At 35.6% G+C, this 22,280-nt stretch overlaps 1 protein-coding gene across 1 annotated transcript in view; it reads right to left on the bottom strand.

The window, feature by feature from the left end:
- The window catches only part of OTOGL (otogelin like), a 139,949-nt gene that overhangs the window by 56,335 nt on the left and 61,334 nt on the right, over window positions 1-22,280 (bottom strand). The window contains 6 exon segments of the mRNA XM_049626004.1: window positions 4,731-4,757; window positions 5,432-5,588; window positions 6,694-6,810; window positions 9,549-9,668; window positions 11,878-12,027; window positions 17,025-17,159. Of these exon segments, the coding sequence (XP_049481961.1) occupies window positions 4,731-4,757; window positions 5,432-5,588; window positions 6,694-6,810; window positions 9,549-9,668; window positions 11,878-12,027; window positions 17,025-17,159 (706 nt within the window).

Raw genomic sequence — 22,280 nt, 5'->3', positions numbered from 1 at the left:
AAAAGAGGAAGCTGAGAAAAAGAGAGATAAAAAAAATCCATGATCAGGAGGGGACAATTAGAGAACTAAGTGATTTGATCAAACAGAACATTCTCCATATCATAGGAATTCCAGAAGAAGGAGAGAAAGGGGCTTAAAGTGTACTTGAACAAATCATAGCTGAGAACTTGCCCAATCTGGGGAAGCAAACAGATGTTGAAATCCAAGATGCACAGAGAACTCCCTTCAGATGTAACTTTAATCAATCTTCTGCACAACATATCATAGTGAAACTGGCAAAATACAAGGATAAAGAGAGAATTCTGAAAGCAGCTAGGGATAAACGGGACTTAACATGCAAAAGTAGATACATAAGGGTAGTAGCAGACCTATCTACTGAAACTTGGCAGGCCAGAAACAAATGGCAGGAAATCTTCAATGTGATGAACAGAAAAAAATATTCAACCGAGAACCCTTTATCCAGCAAGTCTGTCATTTAGAATAGAAGGAGAGATAAAGGTTTTTCCAAACAAACAAAAACTGAAGGAATTCATCATCACTAAGCCAACCCTACAAGAGATCCTAAGGGGGACTCTGTGAGTGAAATGTTGCAAGGACCACAAAGTACCAGAGACACCACTACAAGCATGAAACCTACAGATACCACAATGACTCTAAACCCATATCTTTCAACAATAACACTGAATGTAAATGGACTATATGCTACAATCAAAAGACATAGGGTATCATAATGGATAAAAAAAAAAAGACTCATCTATTTTCTGTCTACAAGAGACTCATTTAGACCTGAGGACACCTTCAGATGGAAAGTGAGAGGATGGAGAACTATCTATCATGCCACTGGAAGTCAAAGAAAGCTGGAGTAGCCATACTTATATCAGACAAACTGGACTTTAAACTAAAGGCTGTAACAAGAGATGAAGAAGGACATTATATAATAATTACAGGGTCTATCCATCAGGAAGACCTAACAATAATAAATGTCTATGCAGCGAATTCAGAAGTACCCAAATATATAAAACAATTAATCACAAACATAAGCAATCTTATTGATAAGAATGTGGTGATAGCAGGGGACTTTAATACTCCACTTACAACAATGGACAGAATCAATAAAGGAACAAGAGCCCTGAATGATACATTGGACCAGATGGACTTGACAGATATATTTAGAACTCTACATCCCAAAGCAGCAGAATATACCTTCTTCTCAAGTCCACATGGAATATTCTCCAAGATAGATCACATACTGGGTCACACAACAGCCCTTACTAAATATAAAAGAATGGAGATCACACCATGCACACTTTCAGATCACAATGCTATGAAATTTGAAATCAACCACAGGAAAAAGTCTGGAAAACCTCCAAAAGCATGTTCCTTAACATCCTTCTAAAGAACAAATGCATAAACCAGGCAATTAGAAAAGAAATTTAAAACTATATGGAAACAAATGAAAATGAAAATACAACAATCCAAACCTTTTGTGTTGCAGCAAAGGCAGTCCTAAGAGGAAAATACATTGCAATTCAGGCCTATCTCAAGAAACAAGAAAAATCCCAAATACAAAATCTAACAGCACACCTAAAGGAACTAGAAGCAGAACAGCAAATACACCCCAAACCCAGCAGAAGAAAAGAAATAATAAAGATCAGAGAAGAAATAAACAATATAGAATCCAGAAAAAAAAAAAAAAAAACAGTAGAGCAGATCAATGAAACCAAAAGGTTTTTTTTTTTTTAAATAAACAAAATTGATAAACTTATAGCCAGGCTTCTCAAAAAGAAAAGAAAGAGGACCCAAATAGATAAACATCATGCATGAAAATGGATTTATTACAACCAATCCCTCAGAAATACAAGCAACTATCAGGGAATACTAGGAAACATTATATGCTAACAAACTGGACAACATGGAAGAAATGGACAAATTCCTAAATACCCACACACTACCAAAACTCAAACGGGAAGAAATAGAAAATTTGAACAGACCCATAACTAGTGAAGAAATTGAATCAGTTATTAAAAATCTCCCAACAAATAAGAGTCCTTGACCAGATGGCTTCCCTGGGAAATTCTACCAGACATTTAAAGCAGAGTTAATACCTATCCTTCTCAAGTTATCCCAAAAAATACAAATGGAAGGAAAACTTCCAGACTCATTCTATGAAGCCAGCATTACTTTGATTCCCAAACCGGACAGAGATCCAGCAAAAAAAGACAACTACAGGCCAATATCCCTGATGAATATGGATGCAAAAATTCTCAACAAGATACTAGCAAATCTAATTCAACAGCACATAAAAAAAAAATTATTCACCATGATCAAATAGGATTCATTCCTGGGATGCAGGGCTGGTTCAATATTCGCAAATCATCAACGTGATACATCACATTAATAAAAGAAAAGATAAGAATCATATGATCCTGTCAATAGATGCAGAAAAAGCATTTGACAAAATACAGCATAATAAAAATCCTCGAGAAAGCCGGGATAGAAGGAACGTACATAAACATCATAAAAGCCATTTATGAAAAGCCCACAGCTAATCTCATCCTCAATGGGGAAAAACTGAGAGCTTTCCCCCTGAGATCAGGAACATGACAGGGATGTCCACTCTTACCACTGTTGTTTAACATAGTTTTGGAATTTCTAGCATCAGCAATCAGACAACAAAATGAAATAAAAGGCATCAAAATTAGCAAAGATGAAGTCAAACTTTCACTTTTTGCAGATGACATGATACACTACATGGAAAACCCAACAGATTCCACCAAAAGTCTGCTAGAACTGATACATGAATTCAGCGAAGTCGCAAGGTATAAGATCAATGTACAGAAATTGGTTGCATTTTTATACACCAATAATGAAGTAACAGAAAGAGAAATAAAGAAAGTGATCCCGTTCATAATTGCACCAAGAACCATAAAATACCTAGGAATAACCAAAAATGTAAAATATCTGTATGCTGAAAACTGTAGAAAGCTTATGAAGGAAATTGAAGAAGACACAAACAAATGGAAAAACATTCCATTCTCATGGGTTGGAAGAATAAACATTGTTAAAATGTCAATACTACCCAAAGCAATCTGCACACTCAATGCAATCCCAATCAAGATTGCATCAGCATTCTTCTCAAAGGTAAAACAAACAGTCCTAAAATTTGTATGGAACCACAAAAGACACCAAACAGCCAAAGTAATATTGAAGAAGAAGACCAAAGTGGGGGGCATCACAATCCCAGACTTTAGCCTCTGCTATAAAGCTGTAATCATCAATAAAGTATGGTATTGGCACAAAAACAGATACATGGACCAATGCAATAGAATAGAGACCCCAGAATTGGACCAGAATATATGGCCAACTAATCTTTGACAAAGCAGGAATATCCAAAGGAAAAAAAAGACAGTCTCTTTAACAAATGGGGCTGGGAGAACTGGACAGCAACATGCAGAAGAATGAAACTAGACCACTTTCTTACACCATATACAATAAACTCAAAATGGATGAAGGACCTGAATGTGAGACAGGAAACCATCAAAACCCTAGAGGAGAAAAGCAGGAAAAAACCTCTCTGACCTCAGCCGCAGCAATTTCTTACTTGACACATCTCCAAAGGCAAGGGAATTAAAAGCAAAAATGAACCTCATCAAGATAAAAAGCTTCTGTACTGCAAAGGAAACAATCAACAAAACTAAAAGGCAACCAATGGAATGGGAAAAGATATTTGCAAATGACATATCAGACAAAGGGCTAGTATCCAAAATCTATAAAGAACTCACCAAACTCCACACTGGAAAAACAAATAGTCCAGTTAAGAAATGGGCAGAAGACATGAATAGATACTTTCCCAAAGAATACATCCAGATGGCCAACAGACACATGACGAAATGCTCAATGTCACTCATGATCAGGGAAATACAAATCAAAACCACACTGAGATATCACCTCACGCCAGTCAGAGTGGCTAAAATGAACCAATCAGGAGACTATAGATGCTGTCAAGGATGTGATAAAATGGGAATCCTCTTGCACTGTTGGTGGGAATGCAAACTGGTGCAGCCACTCTGGAAAACAATGTGGAGGTTCCTCAGAAAATTAAAAATAGAACTACCCTATGACCCAGCAATATCACTGCTAGGAATTTATCCAAGGGATACAGGAGTGCTGATGCATAGGGGCACGTGTACCCCAATGTTTATAGCAGCACTTTCAACAATAGCCAAATTATGGAAAGAGCCTAAATGTTCATCAACTGATGAATGGATAAATAACATGTGGTTTATATATATAATGGAATACTACTTAGCAGTGAGAAGGAGTGAAATCTGACCATTTGCAGCAATGCGGATGGAACTATAGGGTATTATGCTAACAGAAATAAGTCAGTCAGAGAAAGACAGATACCATATGTTTTCACTCATATGTGGATCTTGAGAAACTTAACAGAAGACCATGGGGGAGGGGAAGGGGAAAAAACAAGTTACAGAGAGGGAGGGAGGCAAACCATAAGAGACTCTTAAGTACTGAGAACAAACTGAGGGTTGATGGGGGGGGGGAGGGGGGGGGGGGGAGAGGGGAAAGTGAGTGATGGGCATTGAGGAGGACACTTGCTGCGATGAGCACCGGGTGTTGTATGGAAACCAATTTGTCAATAAATTATATTTTTTTTAAAAAAAGGAGACTAGCAAACAGAAAAATAAATAAATAAATAAATAAATATCACATACCTTCATTGTAATATTCACAGTCAAGTGCTAAAAAATAAAAGAATAAATATTAAACTGTATAAGAATCTGACCACTTACCTGAATGTATGCAAAATATGGTTATATGTTTATCAGTGACCAATTGAAAGAACACAGAAGGATATCATTATTTGGGAACTTCCTCTAAGCAAAGAGAATTCTTTAAGAGTGATGTGTTGTCATTAATTAGATTTTATAAGATTATTTTATAGGTAGGCAAATATATCTGCCTATTTAGAAATGTCAACTGAAAGTGTTAAAATCTTAAGCATTCTTTCGATGACTTAACCATCTACACAAGTAACTGAAAAGTTTCAAAATGTGAATCTGAAAGCAAATTCAAATGCCTTTAAAAAAATACATTTCTGATAATCAGAAAGTGAAATTTCACAGCCATAAGGGGAATGCAGTCATAAACGATTTGAGGATGGTGTATAATTTATAGTTCAAACGTTAAAGTGACAATAGTCAGACACAGAAGGGAAAATTTGACCTCAATTGTTATTTTTATAAATCCTTTATAGATATACTACAATTTATCTGCACTGTCAAAGGAATATAAAACTTAGTTGTCTTAAAGAAATCCTATTTCTATGCATTCCATGGTATTTGTTCTATGATAAGATGGTTAATCTCTTTATGAGATTCTCACCTGATGCTGATGTTCTAAGTAGGGTACTCACAACAAATAGTGGATGACCTCCAGTGAACAGATACCCCTTCCTGACAACATTTGTATGCATATGCTGCTACGCTTGTGCATAAACATTCACAGTCCCCACCGAGATTACAGTTACACGTGTCTTCATGGCAATTTTTGGCAAAAGAAGTGACATCAATCTGAAAATGGAATGGAAAATGAGTTAATATCAATAAGTACTGACAATAACTGATTAAAATTCAACCTTCTAAAAGAAAACTAACTGGTCGGTTCAAAATTTGGCATTATCAGCCTAATACTGCCACCTAGAGTTCTCAATATCTCAAAACTTTTTATGGACCAAAGGAGAAAGGAATTTATTAGGTAAATGTAGGATCGAAAAACTAGCAAAACAGGTAATAGGGTTAACAAAAAATAGAATTTCAGCACCTGCAATATAGTAACATTTTGATGTTTTGTAGAAGCTCGCTGTTTCATTGGCATGTTCTCATAGCATTAAAAGAATGTTCTATTACCAATTGCACTTTTACTGATTTTTATGAATACTTTATTTTTTTTTAACTTTATTGGGATCGAAAATTATTATGCTGGGAAGGCATTTAGAAATTTAAATTTCTGGGGTGCCTGAGTCAGTTAAGCATCTGACTCTTGATCTCAGCTCAGGGCATGGTCTCACAGTTCGTGAGTTCGAGCCCCACATTGGCTGTCCACTGATGGCATGGAGCCTGCCTGGGATTCTGTCTCTTCTCTCTGCTTGCGTGTGCATACACATGCATGCACACGCTCGCTCTCTCGCTCTCTCAAAATAAATAAACTTAAAAAAAAAGAAATTTAAATTTCTGAATAAATCACACTCCATCTTGGTATGCTTTTAAGACCATTTTAAAATGTGCCACCACTAATACTTTTAAACTATACATTGGATTGAGGAGAAGAACACCCATGAAATGAAGCAATGCGCTGAAGAAAAACATTTATGGCTTTGATGTATCATTTCTGACTTTGAGGATATATGTCAAAATTTTCGGTAAACTAGAACAGAGTACTACAAATATTATGTATAAATGTATGCTGTTACATAAGACGGATTGAGAAGGAAAGTAAATCAACTGGATGCATCTCTTCTACAGAAAATCAAACTACCAAATCTGTCTTCTTAACAATGGTTAGGTAGTACACCTGAAGAGCCAATAGTTAGCTAACTTGCTTGTCCCATTCATCTCAAATAGCATAGATATGGCAGTACCCGTTTAAATGTAAAAGTTTAGTAAAGTATTCAGTTACCACATTGCGACACGGAGCAAAAACATCGCTGTACAAAATGGAGCATTCTTTCTTGGCATAAGGAAATTTGTTTTGATGTGCCTCACAGGGTTTAAATAACTCACTTGGGGTTTCACACTGTTGAAGAAAAAAAAGGGAGAAGAGAAAGTTTCCCGGGGGGACTTCTGAAGCCAAAACCAGAGTGAACCATTCTGACTCCATCCACTACAATCACATCTACTGTATTCTCATTCTTTTAGACAGGTTTTACCTAAAGCATCTGTAGTCAGCCAACTCAATGTTAATAGTGTATATATTTTTTTTTAAACAACTAAGCATACTGTTAAAATTATGGCGATATTAGAGAGAGAGTAAACAGTTTTTGAATTTGTTTCAAATGTGGTCATTAAAAAACTGCGTGAGCAAATGATTCTCTTTCTTTTTCCAGTTTCAGCTCTTTCATTTCTGTCACAGCCGTTCTCTGAGAAGTTGTATAGGCACAAGTGTCTACAGGCTCACCTCCCCATACTCAGAAATGTGGTCTCTGCCTCTTCTAATCCACCTCCCTGAAACCACCTTGGAAATGTCATCAATTGTCTCTTCATGAGAGTTGCCTAAATATAAAGGCCATGTTTTGGTGTTCATCTCACTTAACCTTTTGCTACCTCTGACTCTGTATATTACTTCACCCTTTTTAAACATCTCTCCTGATTTGTTCCTTGCGACACCATTTTCTTCTGGGTTTCCTCCTAATTCATTGGCTGCTACCCCCCATTCTTCTACCCCTTCCGTCTATACAAAGCTTGATCCTCAAACCTGGTTTTCCCCACTCTATATACACTTTTCATGGCTTCAACAACCCGTATACTCTAGTAAGTGCCAAATCTGTATTTCCACCCAAATCTCTTTCTTGAATCTCAAAACTGGAAACCTCCACATAAATTTCTCTATTGCTTCTCTTTAGTGCATCCTAACCTATACTTACCTTTGCACCTCTCTCCTGTACCCACTGTTCTCCACCATCTACTCTCCTCAGTGAAGAGTGCCAGCATCCACCCACTAAGCCAGCAAGATAGGAGACTTCCTTGAATCCTCCAGATTCATCATTCCTAAATACAATCTTTCAGCAGATGCTAATGATTTTAATCTTTAATGCCTCATAGGTTTGTGTCGTTTTCTAAATCTTCTCTGACTTAACACAACTAGCTGGATTAAAGAACCTCCCAACTAGTTTTAGGTAGATCCTAGGACTATCTTGCCACTCTATACTCTGCATCCTAGCCATTGCCTACTTCAGACCCTCCAGAACTGCCATATACAACCTCTTGAAATCCGATTAGGCACCAGTGTTCCTGACACCTTTTAATGGGCTGCTCTCTCCTTTCCTGCTATGCTGTTACCCATCACCTTCACTTTTGTAGCTACCATAAGGCTTGCAGGATTCAGCCCAATGACACCTTCTTCAGGAACTTTCCTTTGACCATAATGAAGTCCAAGCCATTCACCTCTATCAAAGCACCTACCTGTCTCATATATTCATTGTTAATTTTTCTACCTCAACTACCAAACTAGACTCGAAATTTCTAATGACAGAGGCTTTGTTTTAGTCATTTTATGGGTTCAAAGAATCTGGAAAATATGAAGTGCTAAATAGAACTTACCAAATGAAAAAACTTTTTCTTAATTTTTATTTTTGGATTAGGTATGAATAAGAATATACATTATAGTGAGTCTAAAATTCTTTGATCCAAATATTTAGGTATTATTATAAATTGTTTATACCTTAATTCATTTTGAAAGAACAAATGTAAGGTATTTCCTCCAAAAACTTCTAAATGCCACAAGATATATGAGAGCCATAATAAAAAGGATTTGGTATCTCTCCATAGAGTAGGAAGTTCATATATTAAATAAAAGGCTTGTACTTTTCAGCTTAGACCACAATGAAATATGCTGCTTAAATTTTACTGAATTAGGTGAATGTTTTATCTGAGGGCCCTCTTATGCTTTTAAAGAAATTTAGATATATTAGGTAAATTGGGTAAAGTGGTAAAGCAATTAATCAAATAGTAACCAATCAGAAAACTGTAGTCGTGGATACCGCTCTTAGTTAGAAAGAAAAATAGGCTGAAAAGAGAAAGTAGAAGAAAAGAATGACACCAATTTTCAATTTGACTCTGTTTTCGGAGTTCATTCAGCATTTCTCAAAGTGTGACCCATAAGACACTATTTCCTTCAGAACTAATACATAAAACATAGGTTCTGTGTCAATAAGTTGGAAAATCCTTCAAATTCATCCCTCCCTTGGAAGGAAATCCTTCAAAAAAGAAATATGTCTAACTTAAGACATATCTTCTTCAAGAAATCCTTCAAGAAAGAAATATGTCTAACTTAATTTATTCAAATTGCTCCCAAATGTAGTTGACCACAAATCCACTCCCTACCCATTCCCACCCCACACACAGCCATGTCTGGAGAACAAATGGTAAGAAATTCTGCCTTCATTTATCCATTGCTTTGAGTTGAGAAAAGTTACATTATTAGAAATATAAATACCTTGATAAAGCATTTTGCTTTATGGAAGGAAAAGTATAAGATTAAAAGACGTGAATTTGAATGTCACCTCTGCTTCTTTCTGAGCATATATTAGTCAGGTCATTTAACTTTCCTGAGCTTCAATTTCTTCATCTATAATATAGAGGCAATGCCCTTAACATTACAAGACTGTCACAAGAATTACATGAGAAAGTAAATGTGAAAGTAAGTTGTCAGCTATGACATAAAATAGTATTATCTAAATAAATATTCCTATGAGAATAAAATGATAAATATACCAAAATATTTTTTAAGTTCTGTAATACATATATTCTACTTACCTGTCCCAATGCCCAACTATCTCCAAATACCTGGGCATTTCTCACTTCTAAGTTATTGGATGTGGTCATATCATTTGAAGTACATTTGTCGAAGTTTCCACATAATCCTGATAGTTTGTTCTAAAGTGAAAGAAAATTATCATGAAATATGAAATATTCTATATTCACTTCAACATTTAAAGGCTCAGTCACTAAAAATTTTTAAAGATTTAAAATTGACATTTTAAGAATTTCCACACATATAAATATGTTTCAAGATGGTGTAATTTCATATTTACTTAATTGTATTTAAGTTACTTTAAAATTCTTATAACGTTTTACCATCCCCCAAATTTTATCTATCCACTCTTACCATTGTCTTAGCATTGATACAATAATGTAAGTAACTTGGGAAAGTATAATATAGACACTACAATATATGTGTATATGCATATGTATTTTGTATATATCCATATACATATAAATTTTAATATGAAAGTCCCACCTGATAAGCTTAAGATTTTGTAACACTGTAAATGTTGAAACAATAAAAATAATACATTGTTCATTTCATCATACTTTGAAAAGCCAAAACTTGCAAAACATAACGTCTAAAGAAAAGAGTTAACTTTAATATCCATGTATCATGCCACCATGAGACACAATAAATAAAAACCACATTTTACTTCATATTTGTAAAGGTTGTTATAGGTTATGAAATGGTTATGGAAAGTGCCATATGAATTATTCACATCAACATTACTCACTTCATTTTCTCAAAAAAAATGTGAAACACTTTACTTAGAAGAGGGAGATAAATCAAAAGTACAGAAAAGAATGATCTTCCTAAAACAATGGAAATCCTGCTTAAAACATTGAAACTGAATGTTCTCTTCATGTATTGGTGAATGGAATGCAGCCCTTAGTAGATGATGAAGAAGGCTGCCCGTGTCTCCAGCAAAGATGACAATAACCTTGGGATTGCACCTGTCATGACCATTGCTTACCATGGTGCCTCAGCTCTCAGAAGCCACAATAACTATCCAAAGACAATGGCCACTTCCACCATTGGCCACCCAACAATGTGAGGCAGCAGCGAAGGGGGAGATGTAGAAGAATAATTGGTTAATTCACTTCCAAAAAGTAGGGAAGAGAGGATACATAATTAAAGTGGCAGAGGAATATGGGTGAAGAAAGCATGGCGATGGCTAAATTATTTCATCTTCATCAAAGAAATGCAAGAAGCCAGCAAACACCTAGTAACAGATTTATGGGTTTTATCTCACTTGAGGTTGAAAGAAAATGGCTTGACAATACACAATCATATCTTCAACTTACAACATATTAAAATCTTAAAACATATGTATCCTTTCCATAATTTTATAAGAATACATTGTTACTATCCCAGTTTTTCCCTAACTTGCCACAGATTAGATCCATGAGTCTCAATTTCAATTTCAGATAAACTGGATTTCTAAAAATGTATCAGTGTTTCAAAAACAACTTTAATATATGAGTTTAAAATATTTAATAGGATTGAAAATATTTAAAATAATAGACATATTTAATAATACTTATAAAGCATTTAACAGAAAACAATATTTAAAACAATTTAGAATATAAATTGCCAAAAATTCTAAACAGTGCAGATTGGATCTTCAACCATGAATGAATAAAACAAACTAGTACATCCATACAATGGAATACTACTCAACAGTATAAAGGAACAAACTATTAATTCATTTAACAGTATAGATGAATCTTAAACATGTTTTGCGAAGTCAAAGGAGCCAGACCCAACAGGTTGCATAAAGACAAAACTGTAGACATGAAAAATAGATCAACAAGAGTTAACAATAATGGGGCAAATAATGGAAGAAATTTGGGAGTTGATAGGTCTGTTCTGTATACAACTCTGGTGATAGATACACAATGCCATGCGTTTGTTAAAGCCCATAGAACTCTAGACCATAATATTTTTAAAATAAATTTCCAAAAAAACCCCCCAGAATGTGGAGGAAAAGATGGAATGCAGAATGTAATAAAATGAATCTAATTATATTGCAAACATATCATATAACCACTCCGAAAGGGATGGGAAGAAAGAAACTGACCTAAGTAACTTTGGAAAACTGTTACTCTAAGGTTAAAATTGAAAAGAACTGCACACACCGCTGTACTCCAGTTGGTACAGTTTTTCTTTATTGGGTTACAAGTTAGCAATTCTGAACATACAACTTGTTTCCTAAAGAAAATATCAATTATTTTATTTTCTTAAAACATTGAAAGGTATTTGTAATTTCATTTCTCACATTTCATTTGGATTGATCTACCAAACAGGTTGACCTACCTTCCACTGGGGTCCAACTTTGATATGTATGGTTGTCTTTTTATCCCAAAGAATAGTGATATCATTCTCTGGAAAGTATACTACTATGTAGTACCCTGCCTTCCAAAGCTGGTATGTAGGGTTATTTTCCAGAAAAAAACCTGATCGTTTCTTTAAAAAGGGAAAAGAAAGAAAAAAAAAATGAATTCCTTGTTCCCTAACCAAAATGTAAACATTAAGTTAATATCCACCAGTAAGTGTCTAGGTACTAGTATTTTTGCTTGGCCCGTCTTGTCTGAATTCTGTAGTAAAACACAAAACAAATGCATAAAACAGGAAATACATAAATTGGTAATGAGACACAAGATGATAGAGGGGCTTAACATGGATAAACGAGCGAAGGCGAGAAGATATTTCTGTGATAGAAAAGAATATAAACAAAGGCACAGACATAGAGTACATTAAGGGGATATACCTTCTGACTCAGAAATTCTTTGCTAATGATGAATAAATAAGATTGAGTACTAAAAATGTATGATGTTACTTGCAGAAATCAAAAACAAAAACACAAAGTGTGTCTATACTCTATATATAAAACATATGTACAGATAGACTTATAGACAGATATATCTATAGATAGACATATGTATCAATATATAAACAGATCTATCTATATCTATCCATCTATATTCATATCTAGAGAGAGAGAGAAAGGGGAGGTGAATTTCCATTAAGGGGACTTAGAAAGCTTTCTTGCAAGGAGTGGGATATGAATGGATCTGCAAGAAGCCCTACATAGGAAGGTACACAGAGCTGGAAATGAGAATGGAGAAGAAATCATTCCGAGCAAAAGTAATCACTTGAATAGAGACTTGGGATAAGAAAGTTCAAGATTTGTTCAGGACTGAGGAGAGCACCAAAAGTCTAGAGCATGGATTCCATAACAAGCATAGTCTGAGGCCCTTTTGCAGCCAAGTTATCCGTACAGTCAAGGGTTGCTATTCTTTGTGCAAAATGCATTCAATAAAAGTTTCTGAATAGGAAAGTGACAGACCATGTTTCTATTAAAAGAAAATAACTTGTGTGCTATAAATAATAACATTAGAGAAAAACTAGAGATGGAACCCATTGGGAAAATTTAGAGTACCTTTAGCCTAAAGTACAAATATGCAACATTCCTCAGGAGCAGGTGCTATACCCTATAAAATTTACATTAAATCTGACATTCCAGTTAGCTCATATAATAACTTTAATAATACATGGTTAAATCAAAGTAAGTAAAGCAAATTTAGTCAGAAGCAAAATAAAAATTGTGAAGCGGATATGGAATTCTTTGATTATTTTTCTCCCCCAAATAATAACAAATGCATAGTTTGGAAATACTATACTATAGATGACATTTTAGAAACATCCCTTAGGGCAAATTAAGTAAACTTAGTCATCTCTACAAAGAGTTTTCAGTCATCTAGACCAAGGTCAAACTTAAAAGTACTCAGTATATTATATACAATAGTATATATATTGTGTAACCACATATATGGCTAATGGACTCTACCTAACCTCCTTCCTTCTACTCCAAGTGCCAAGTTGAAGTTCTGGGGCAGGGGCCTGGGTGCCTGTGAGGGTCTGCACTCAACCTGGGAGTATCCTTGTCTCTGAGTGACCAAGGCCTTAAAAATAAAGGGGGAAAAAAAACATGACAGGTCAAGAGAGAGCGCAAAACAAAGGGAGAGGGAAAACTTCCTGTTTTGAACAAGGGGCATCACATTTTCACTTCTAAGGAAGCCCATAATATGTGCAGCCTGTCCTGCCCCCAAGTCACTCTCTGCCACAGAACCTATTTTTATTGTTGTGATTACATTTTCAGTACCCTTCTATTATATGCTTTGTCTTTGGCTTTGCTATCTGTCTTCTCCCTCACCTGAATGTTAGCTCCTTGGAAGATGTATCAGATCAATGTGTGATTTATATATTTTTAAAACCTTCTTGCACTGGCCTGTTCACAGGTCTCATCTTCTAGCCTGATCAGCAGCAATTAAAGCAAGTAAGTGCAATATTTGTGGCTAATAGCTCTTTTCAATCCATAAAACACTTTTTTGTGTGTTTTCCTATTAAAGTTCCCTTGAACTGGTTGACAAATCTTCAGAACATAAAAATAATTTTTGGGTAAGACAGCTTATTATTAGACTTCCTTCAGGTTGGTTTTGCATCAGTTTTCCTGATGTGAAAGATAACTTTTCTATTTGCCTGTAGAGCTAAAAAAAATCCTTCATTTTTACTAAACAGGGTGCTTTACCACAAGAAAAACAGTTCTCTTTGGTCTAAAGGAGATACTGTACTCCTTTCTGTTCAGATTAGGAAGCGAGGATGTTGCTCATTGGAAGAGGGAGGGTGTTATGAATTACCCAAAATAGAAACGTCCACTTTAGATGAGAATTATAGCATTTTCAACAAATTCTAGTGATCTTAGAAAGATAAGTTATAAATGTGGAGAATTAACACATTTAAAGGGCAGCTTAAATACATTTATAAAACAGTTATATCTTAAATATTTGACAAAACAAAATTGGGCATTTATTGAAAGAGCAACAGTTTTTCCCTTCACCTAGATGAGCAATCCATCTGCCATTAAATAATGGTACTTATTTTTACTTCTAATGCTTAGGAAAAATGTTAATGGGGGATTTGTTAGTGGGGGAAACCATTTTTATGACTTTCCTTTATCTTACTTCATAATTCACACCTCATATGGAGATGCATACAGGTGAGCACTGGAAGTTGAAAGCTATACTGAACTGTAATTACCGCTTCAAAAATGTGTCAAACTGTCCCTACAAGAACAGTTACTATTTTCTCTTCAGTTTTTTCTTTAAAAAAAACCAATTTTTGTTCTTAGAACCTTTACCTATAAATGAATATCCAGCGGATAGCTATACCAAACTGCAGCAATTATGTCCAAAATATAACAACATGATATACAGACTCTGTTTGCTTTGCCAAAAGCTTGATTGCTGCCTGGTTGGTCTCAACATTTCTGATTGAAGTATAAACTATGATCTAAAGTACTTGTTCTCAAACTTTAGTGTCAAGAAGAATTGGGGGTACCATTAAAAATAATTGATTTTCATTCTCAACCTCAGCCATTCTAATTACTAAGGTAGGGCCCAGAAACCAGCTTTTATAATAGATATTCCAGGTGATTTTAATGCATATTTACAGACCAAACTTTGAGAAACTCTGTTCTAAAATCTCAGAGAGGCCACTTTTTAAAAGGCCATATATCAGGGGTGCCTAGGTGGTTCAGTCAGTTAAACACTAGACTCTTGGTTTCAGCTCAGGTCATCATGATCTTATGGTTCTTGAGTTTAAGCCCTTTGTTGGGCTCTGTGCTAACAGCACAGAGCCTGCTTGGGATTCTCATTCTCTCTCTCTCTCTCTCTCTCTCTCTGCTCCTCCCCTACTCTCTCTCTCTCTCTCTCTCTGCCTCTCAAAATAAATAAATACACTTAAAAGAAAAGTCATATGTCAGATCATGTCCTTTCTCAATGCCAAAATTTCTTACTTGTAAAACAAGTTCAAATATCTTACACCATTTAAGAGCCTCTGTGGTTTGGAACAAGCCTCCTGTCTACTGCCCTTGTTCCCATGTCCCCTGCTTTAAAGTCAGCCTGGAGACTCCTCCCTGAATCTCTTTGCCATACTGTCCCTCCACTATCCCTGTATACTTCAACCAAACTAAACCACTCGCAATTCTCCAAACAAACCATTGCATCTTTCAACTCTGTTCCTTTCAACATGACCATTCTTCTGTATTGACTGCCTTTCTATTCTCCCTTTTCACCTGCCTAATACCTACTCATCCTTTAAGACTCAGTTCAAATCATTTCATCCAAAGCATATCTTCTGAGCTCTCAAAAATAAGGAGGGTGAAGGAGAAGAGGAAAGCCATTTCTTGAAATCCATTATCTCATTTAATCCTTTTATGAACTTAAGAGGTAGATTCTCTAATCATCCCAAATTTACAATTGAGATAGCTGCAGCTTGAAGAGGTTAAGTAAGCTTGGTCAAAGTGACACAACTAGCAAGTGAAAAAAACAGGGATTCTAAATCACTACTGACTGACTCCAAAGTCCACACTCTTAACAACTACCCTAAACATCCAAGGTTGGCTTCTTCTCAGGGATTCCCATACTGTCCTATACACTCTTGTACATTACACTGAACATTCTTGTTTACGTGAATGTCTCCCTTGCCTGAGTATAATTCTTTAAAGGTAAGCACAGTGTCTTTTCACTGTTCTAGTCCCAATAATTAATACATATTTTGGTATATAGTAAAATGTATGAATGAATGAATGAAATGTATTCATTCTTTCAAATTGGGCAGGCTCCAAGAATACAGGAATAAGGGAAACCATGGCCCCACTTCTCACAGAACTCGTAGACAAATGGAAAAGACAGACAACCACACAAATAATTCACTAAAGTGTGACTTGTGTCCCAACAAAGTGCTTGAGGGCATGAAGAAGAACTCCCTGAAGGAGTTAAGATGAGACCTACCATAGAAGAGTAAGTGAAAGAAAAGGCTGATCCAGGTGGGAGCAATGACTTTCATGAAGAACCAGAGGTGAGAGAAAGAATTGATCATTTAAAGAACTAATAAGATCTCCAACTTCTGGAATATGAGCTCGAAGCAGAAAGTGATGAGACATGAGGCAGGAGAGGTGACTGACCATGGTCAGATTGGTGAGATCGTATAAGGGAATGGGAAGTCATTTGAAAGTTGTGAGGCACTACAGTGACAGGAGATTAGATTCCCATTTTAGAAAAAAGCCACTCTGGCTGCAGCGTGGCAGGATAAGAGAAAAACTAAGACGGGAAGCCAAGAGTCTATTGTGGAGGGTTGTAGTACTCCAGATAATTGGTGATGGTTGCTGGGGCCAGAATCGTCACCATGGAGATGAAGAAAAGAGGAAAGAATTGGAATATAGAGAAGTGGAGTGTAAATGAAAAAGACAAGTATGATTTACTGAAGTCACATAACAACAAAGAAAAGAAAATTGAAATCGAGTAATCACTTACAGAGAAAAGTACCCCAAATCGTTTCTATTTTGTTTTCAGTATTCTCGGGACAAGTTAAAATGATCCTAAAAGAAATAATTTACTAACCTCTTTGTAAGGAGCGTCATTCAGATAAATTTCAGTGTCCCCAACTGAAATCAAAACACTTTTAGAACAAACAATATCGTTGTCAAAGCATTTCTTGTTCTGGGCAATGACAGATATATCTGAGTCATCTGCACTCTGAAATGTTAAAAATAATGCATTAATATAAGTATATACTATATATAATTTTTGGTTATCTTTTATTAAAAATTTTTAAAGACCAAGATTAACAATGGATTGTACTGAAATCAAAATACATCTTATTTCTAAGATAAAAATCATTTTGATCTAATAATGTAAAAAAGTTTATGCAAATAAACCAAGATAGCTCAATCTTTTTTTTTCTTTTTTCTTTTTTTTATTTTTTTAATATATGAAATTTATTGTCAAATTGGTTTCCATACAACACCCAGTGCTCATCCCAAAAGGTGCCCTCCTCAATACCCATCTGATAGCTCAATCTTTAAACATTTATCGCTAATATCGTCCATTAAAATTTTGTTTTAGCAAAACTTTTTTTTCTATTTTACTATTATAGATCAAATTTATCAACCAGTTTCTGTTTCTTTTTTTTCTTTTTTTCTTTGTTTTTAAATATGAAATTTATTGTCAAATTGGTTTCCATACAACACCCAGTGCTCATCTCAACAGGTGCCCTCCTCAATGCCCATCACCCACCTCCCGTCCCTCCCACCCCCCATCAACCCTCAGTTTATTCTCAGTTTTTAAGAGTCTCTTATGGTTTTGCTCTCTCCCTCTTTTTTTTTTTTCTTCCCCTCCCCCACGGTCTTCTGTTAAGTTTCTCGGGATCCACATAAGAGTGAAAACATATGGTATCTTTCTCTGTATGACTTATTTCACTTAGCATAACAGTTTCTTTTTAATAAATACCTAAGACATGTCAGAGAAATTTTAAAAGAAATGTTTTCATTTGAGGCAACATCTTTTGTTATATTTTTAAAAAGTTTTCTGGCTAAATAATTTGCCTACAGGTTAAAATGGAAATAGATACAAAACTTCGGTACTGTTAGTAAATACAGTAATGTGTATCATTTGAGGACTTCCTTTGAACATTACACATGTTATATTTAATTATTTCTTTGATATTTAATTATTAAGATAATTTTTAAATTATCTCCACTTTACAGATTAGAAAGTGAAGTTAAAAAGGATTAACGGATTGTCCAAGGTCACTTGGCTGAATAAAAGCAGAGACAGCTCAAAACCCTAATTTTTAAAATGCTACTTTTATAGAGAAATTAGGAATGGTCTAGCAATGACTGAGCAGAAAAATCAACTGCAAGTTGTAGGGAGTCCTTAGTTTTGGAGAATGGTATTTAGCCCATACACTCTGAACTTCCTCACCTCCATCTCACCTCCTCCTTCCTTTAGCCACTCCCAACTGTATCCACTAAGAACACATTCTCTAGAATCAGGGTTTCTTGTTTGATATGTTTCCTGGATGGGCTTGTATAGCTCTACAGACCCTAGAAATTCATTGTAAAATGTTGTTTTTGATTACCTATATTTTTCTAAGAAGAAAGTCCATGGTTTTCATCAAATTTTAAAGTCCTTATCTCTCCAAAAGTTAAAAGCTACACTGCTCTAAGAGTGTTCTCACTAACTTGTAAAAGGTGGGAATTTCACCAGAAAAAAAAAGTGGCATTTCTCTTTGAGCTCTGTATTCAATTTTCAAAGGCCTGCACACATTTCCTGAATTCTTTTCATTTTTATACATATGGGTCAGTGTTTATTTTCAAAGTGAAAAAGTCTTTAAATGCCTGGAAATCATATAGGTCTTATAAATTCTCTACACTTAGTGTTTCATATCACCAGCAATATGAATGCCAGCTCAATATTCCTTTTGGCTTGGCCAAATTCTTTCTGTCTTATATGTAATTACTATAGCCTAGTGCCAAGAGGATAGGTTTTCAATGAATAGTGTTGAAAAAGTAATTAATGTGTCCCTCTGTGACCCATTTTTCCTTCCTTCCTTCATAGGAACTGAGAGCTTTTGCTTCTTCTTAAACAATCCTTTTGCAAAGCATTGCTTACATTTTGAAAAGGAGAATAATAAAGGTCATTAGGATGATTATGGCATTGTACTACTCAAAAAAATCATGCCACATTTTCTGCCTTAATGAATGATTTTCAAATAAGAAAAAAATATGTAATTCAGGATTTTGTTTCGCTCGTCCTCTTGAGAAAAGTTATTTAGGTTATGGGATGTGAAAAGCCAGCTGAAAGGCTTTCTATTGCCATTACCTTTCTATTATTATTAATGAAAGTTCCTCACTGTTAGATTATTCTTTATATTAAACTCAGAATTTCCACGAAATATTCTATATTGTATGGTCTGTTTTGTAATATCATGTTATCGCTGACAGTAACTTGAGACAATATCAATTCCTAAGAGTCATGTTTCTATAATTTTCATTTCTAATGTATTTCAAGTTAATATTAGGTTTGGAGATAATGCTATAGAGTTGCTAAGCAATATAGTAAGTAATGATTATAAAGCCAGAGGGACAAGGTCAACACCAGTGTGCCACATGGATTCCTCAAATCTTTTATTCTGAGGTACTACAAACATTTATAGAAAATATTCTCCCAACTGATTCCAAAACAAAATGTCAGCACCTCTCAAAGTAGAATATTATTTTACTCCACATGTCAGTCAATCTAAACACCTGTCTTAGCCCCTACCCCTTTTAAGGGAAACAATCCAACACAAAGTTTCTTCTGATATAGCAAACTTAGCAGCCATGTTTTATGTCCCACAGCAGTTTGGATCCAAAGCAGTACATTCACCAATGGGCCAACAAATTTTTTTGGTTTTGGTTTTGTTTTTTTGGTTTTTTTTTAATGTGGAAGAGATTTATTGGGAAGACATTTTGAATTATAAAGAGGAAAAGTAGGCAGAGTCTGACACCTGTGAAGGGGAGAGAAAAGGAAAGAAAATGAATAGAAAGAGAGAGAAAAGGAAGATTGGGTAGGAAGAGTCTCAGACAGCAGCACAGTACCAAGAAAATTCTGGGCTGGCTAATGGGGAGTCTTTGAGCTGATGTCACACATCATGGGAGTGGGCAAGCATACTCATTTACTGTAACCCCACCATACTCATTCATTGGCTGGGAACAGCTTGAGGGAAGTGTGACTTCAGCAGGAACACAGTGGTGGATCCCATGGGGCAGCAGCCGGGGTTCTCAGTCAATTCTGCTTCCCATAAGAGGAGATTTGAATGATGCATTTCCATTGCTGCTACATCATCTTTTGGAAGTCTTCAGGCTTTTTCATTAATTAGTGGTGGATATAAAGACCATAAATGGTCTTTCATGCTACCAAATTTTACCTATATATTTGACAGCTGTCATGAAACATGCTATGAAGTTAATAATATATGGTCTACACTCTGGAAAACAGTGTGGCATTTCCTCAAAAAATTAAAAATTTAATTACCCTACAACCCAGCAATAGCACTACTAGGAATTTATCTAAAGGATACAGGAGTGCTGATTCATAGGGGCACATGTTCCCCAGTGTTTATAGCAGCACTATCAACAATAGCCAAAGTATGGAAAGAGCCCAAATGTCCATTAACTGATGAATTGATAAAGAAGATGTGGTATATATATATATATAACATGGAATACTACCAGGCGATGAAAAAGAATGAAATCTTGCCATATGCAATAACATGGATGGAACTGGAGAGTATTATGCTAAGTGAAATAGGCCAGTGAGAAAAATACAGATATCATATGTTTTCACTTATGTGTGGAATTTGAGAAACTTAACAGAAGACCATAGGGGAAAGGAAGGAAAAATTTACAGAGAGGGAGACAAACTATAAGAGACTCTTAAATACAGAGAACAAACTGAGGGTTGATGGGGGTGGGAAAATGGGAAATGGGCATTGAGGAGGGCACTTGTTGGGAGGAGCACTGGGTGATGTATGTAAGCAATGAATCACAGGAATCTACTCTTGAAGCTAAGACTACCCTGTATACACTATATGTTAGCTAATGTGACAATAAATTATTAAAATAAACAAACAAACAAAATATGGCTTAAAAATCAATACAGTGTACTTTTCATTTCCAGTTTCCATATTGGTTAGGTTCTTGGCCCCTGGGGCCACCTTCTTCTTTGGTAACAGGATTAACATCATCCAGAAATTTTGTCGCTGGTTCTTTCTCTAAATGAGAATCTTCTGGTGCATCCAAACAACCTTCTGGTAACTTTGGCTTCTTTAGAGATCATTTAATGGCTTTGGATTTTTCTCCTTGAGAACTCATTTTCCTCACATAATGACTCAGAAGGGGTGATCTTGCCACTCTCCACACTGTGGCCGGGATGCAGCCAGGCCACCCAGCTACCCCTGATACAATCATGGTACCAACTTGGGCCAACAGAGTTTAATGCAAGCATGAAAAAAACACTACTTTAGTCTAGTAGATTATCTCTCACACTTGAACCAGAAAATGGTGGGGATTTTTTAAAGTTTTTTTGTATTAAGATTTGAAGGTAAACAGACAGAAAGAGGATAGAAGGTAGAGTGGGGCTGAACAGACGAGAGCAAGCTTAAAATACAAGGAAGCAGAAACAATGAACTGATGCAAAAATAAAAGATACAGAAAATGAGTTATACAAGCAAGGCTGAGAAAGCAGAGAGTCGAGCAGTCACACAGACACTGGCCCAGTTTTATAAATGCCATCAGAACATCCATGAATTCCTGCTGCCTGGGAGGCAAGACCATCTGTCAGTTGTCGCCTTTGTGAGGTGTACAGTCTTGTTCGAAGATTTCCTTGGGATGGGATTTCCCTTGGAGTTTTGCCCACAGATTACCACAGGACCCCCCTACTGTTGGGTCCCTGAGATAGCAGGCACCTAACCAGAATGCCATGAAAAGAAAACCACCCTGAGGTGCTTCATTACTGAGGAAATCTACCTGACAATACCCTGAAAAATAAATGAGTTGTAATGTAGTATCAGTTCCTCCCCCTCCATGAAACATTCCTGCTTGCTGTTTCTCCAGTCAAAATCAGTTACATTCCAACAAGAGAGCTTTAATTTATCCCAGCCTTCTAGTTTCTTGTTTATTAATGACTTCTCCAAACATAAAACAATTGAGGGTAAAGCTAATGTCTTAACAATTGTACCCTTAGAGCTCCTAGCATAGAGGCAGAGAGTGTAAATTTAAATATTTAGGAAAGAAAGAAAGAAAGAAAGAAAGAAAGAAAGAAAGAAAGAAAGAA

Source organism: Panthera uncia, chromosome B4, assembly GCF_023721935.1.
Source record: "Panthera uncia isolate 11264 chromosome B4, Puncia_PCG_1.0, whole genome shotgun sequence".
Taxonomy (NCBI): domain Eukaryota; kingdom Metazoa; phylum Chordata; class Mammalia; order Carnivora; family Felidae; genus Panthera; species Panthera uncia.
This window is presented reverse-complemented; position numbering and strand designations above follow the sequence as displayed.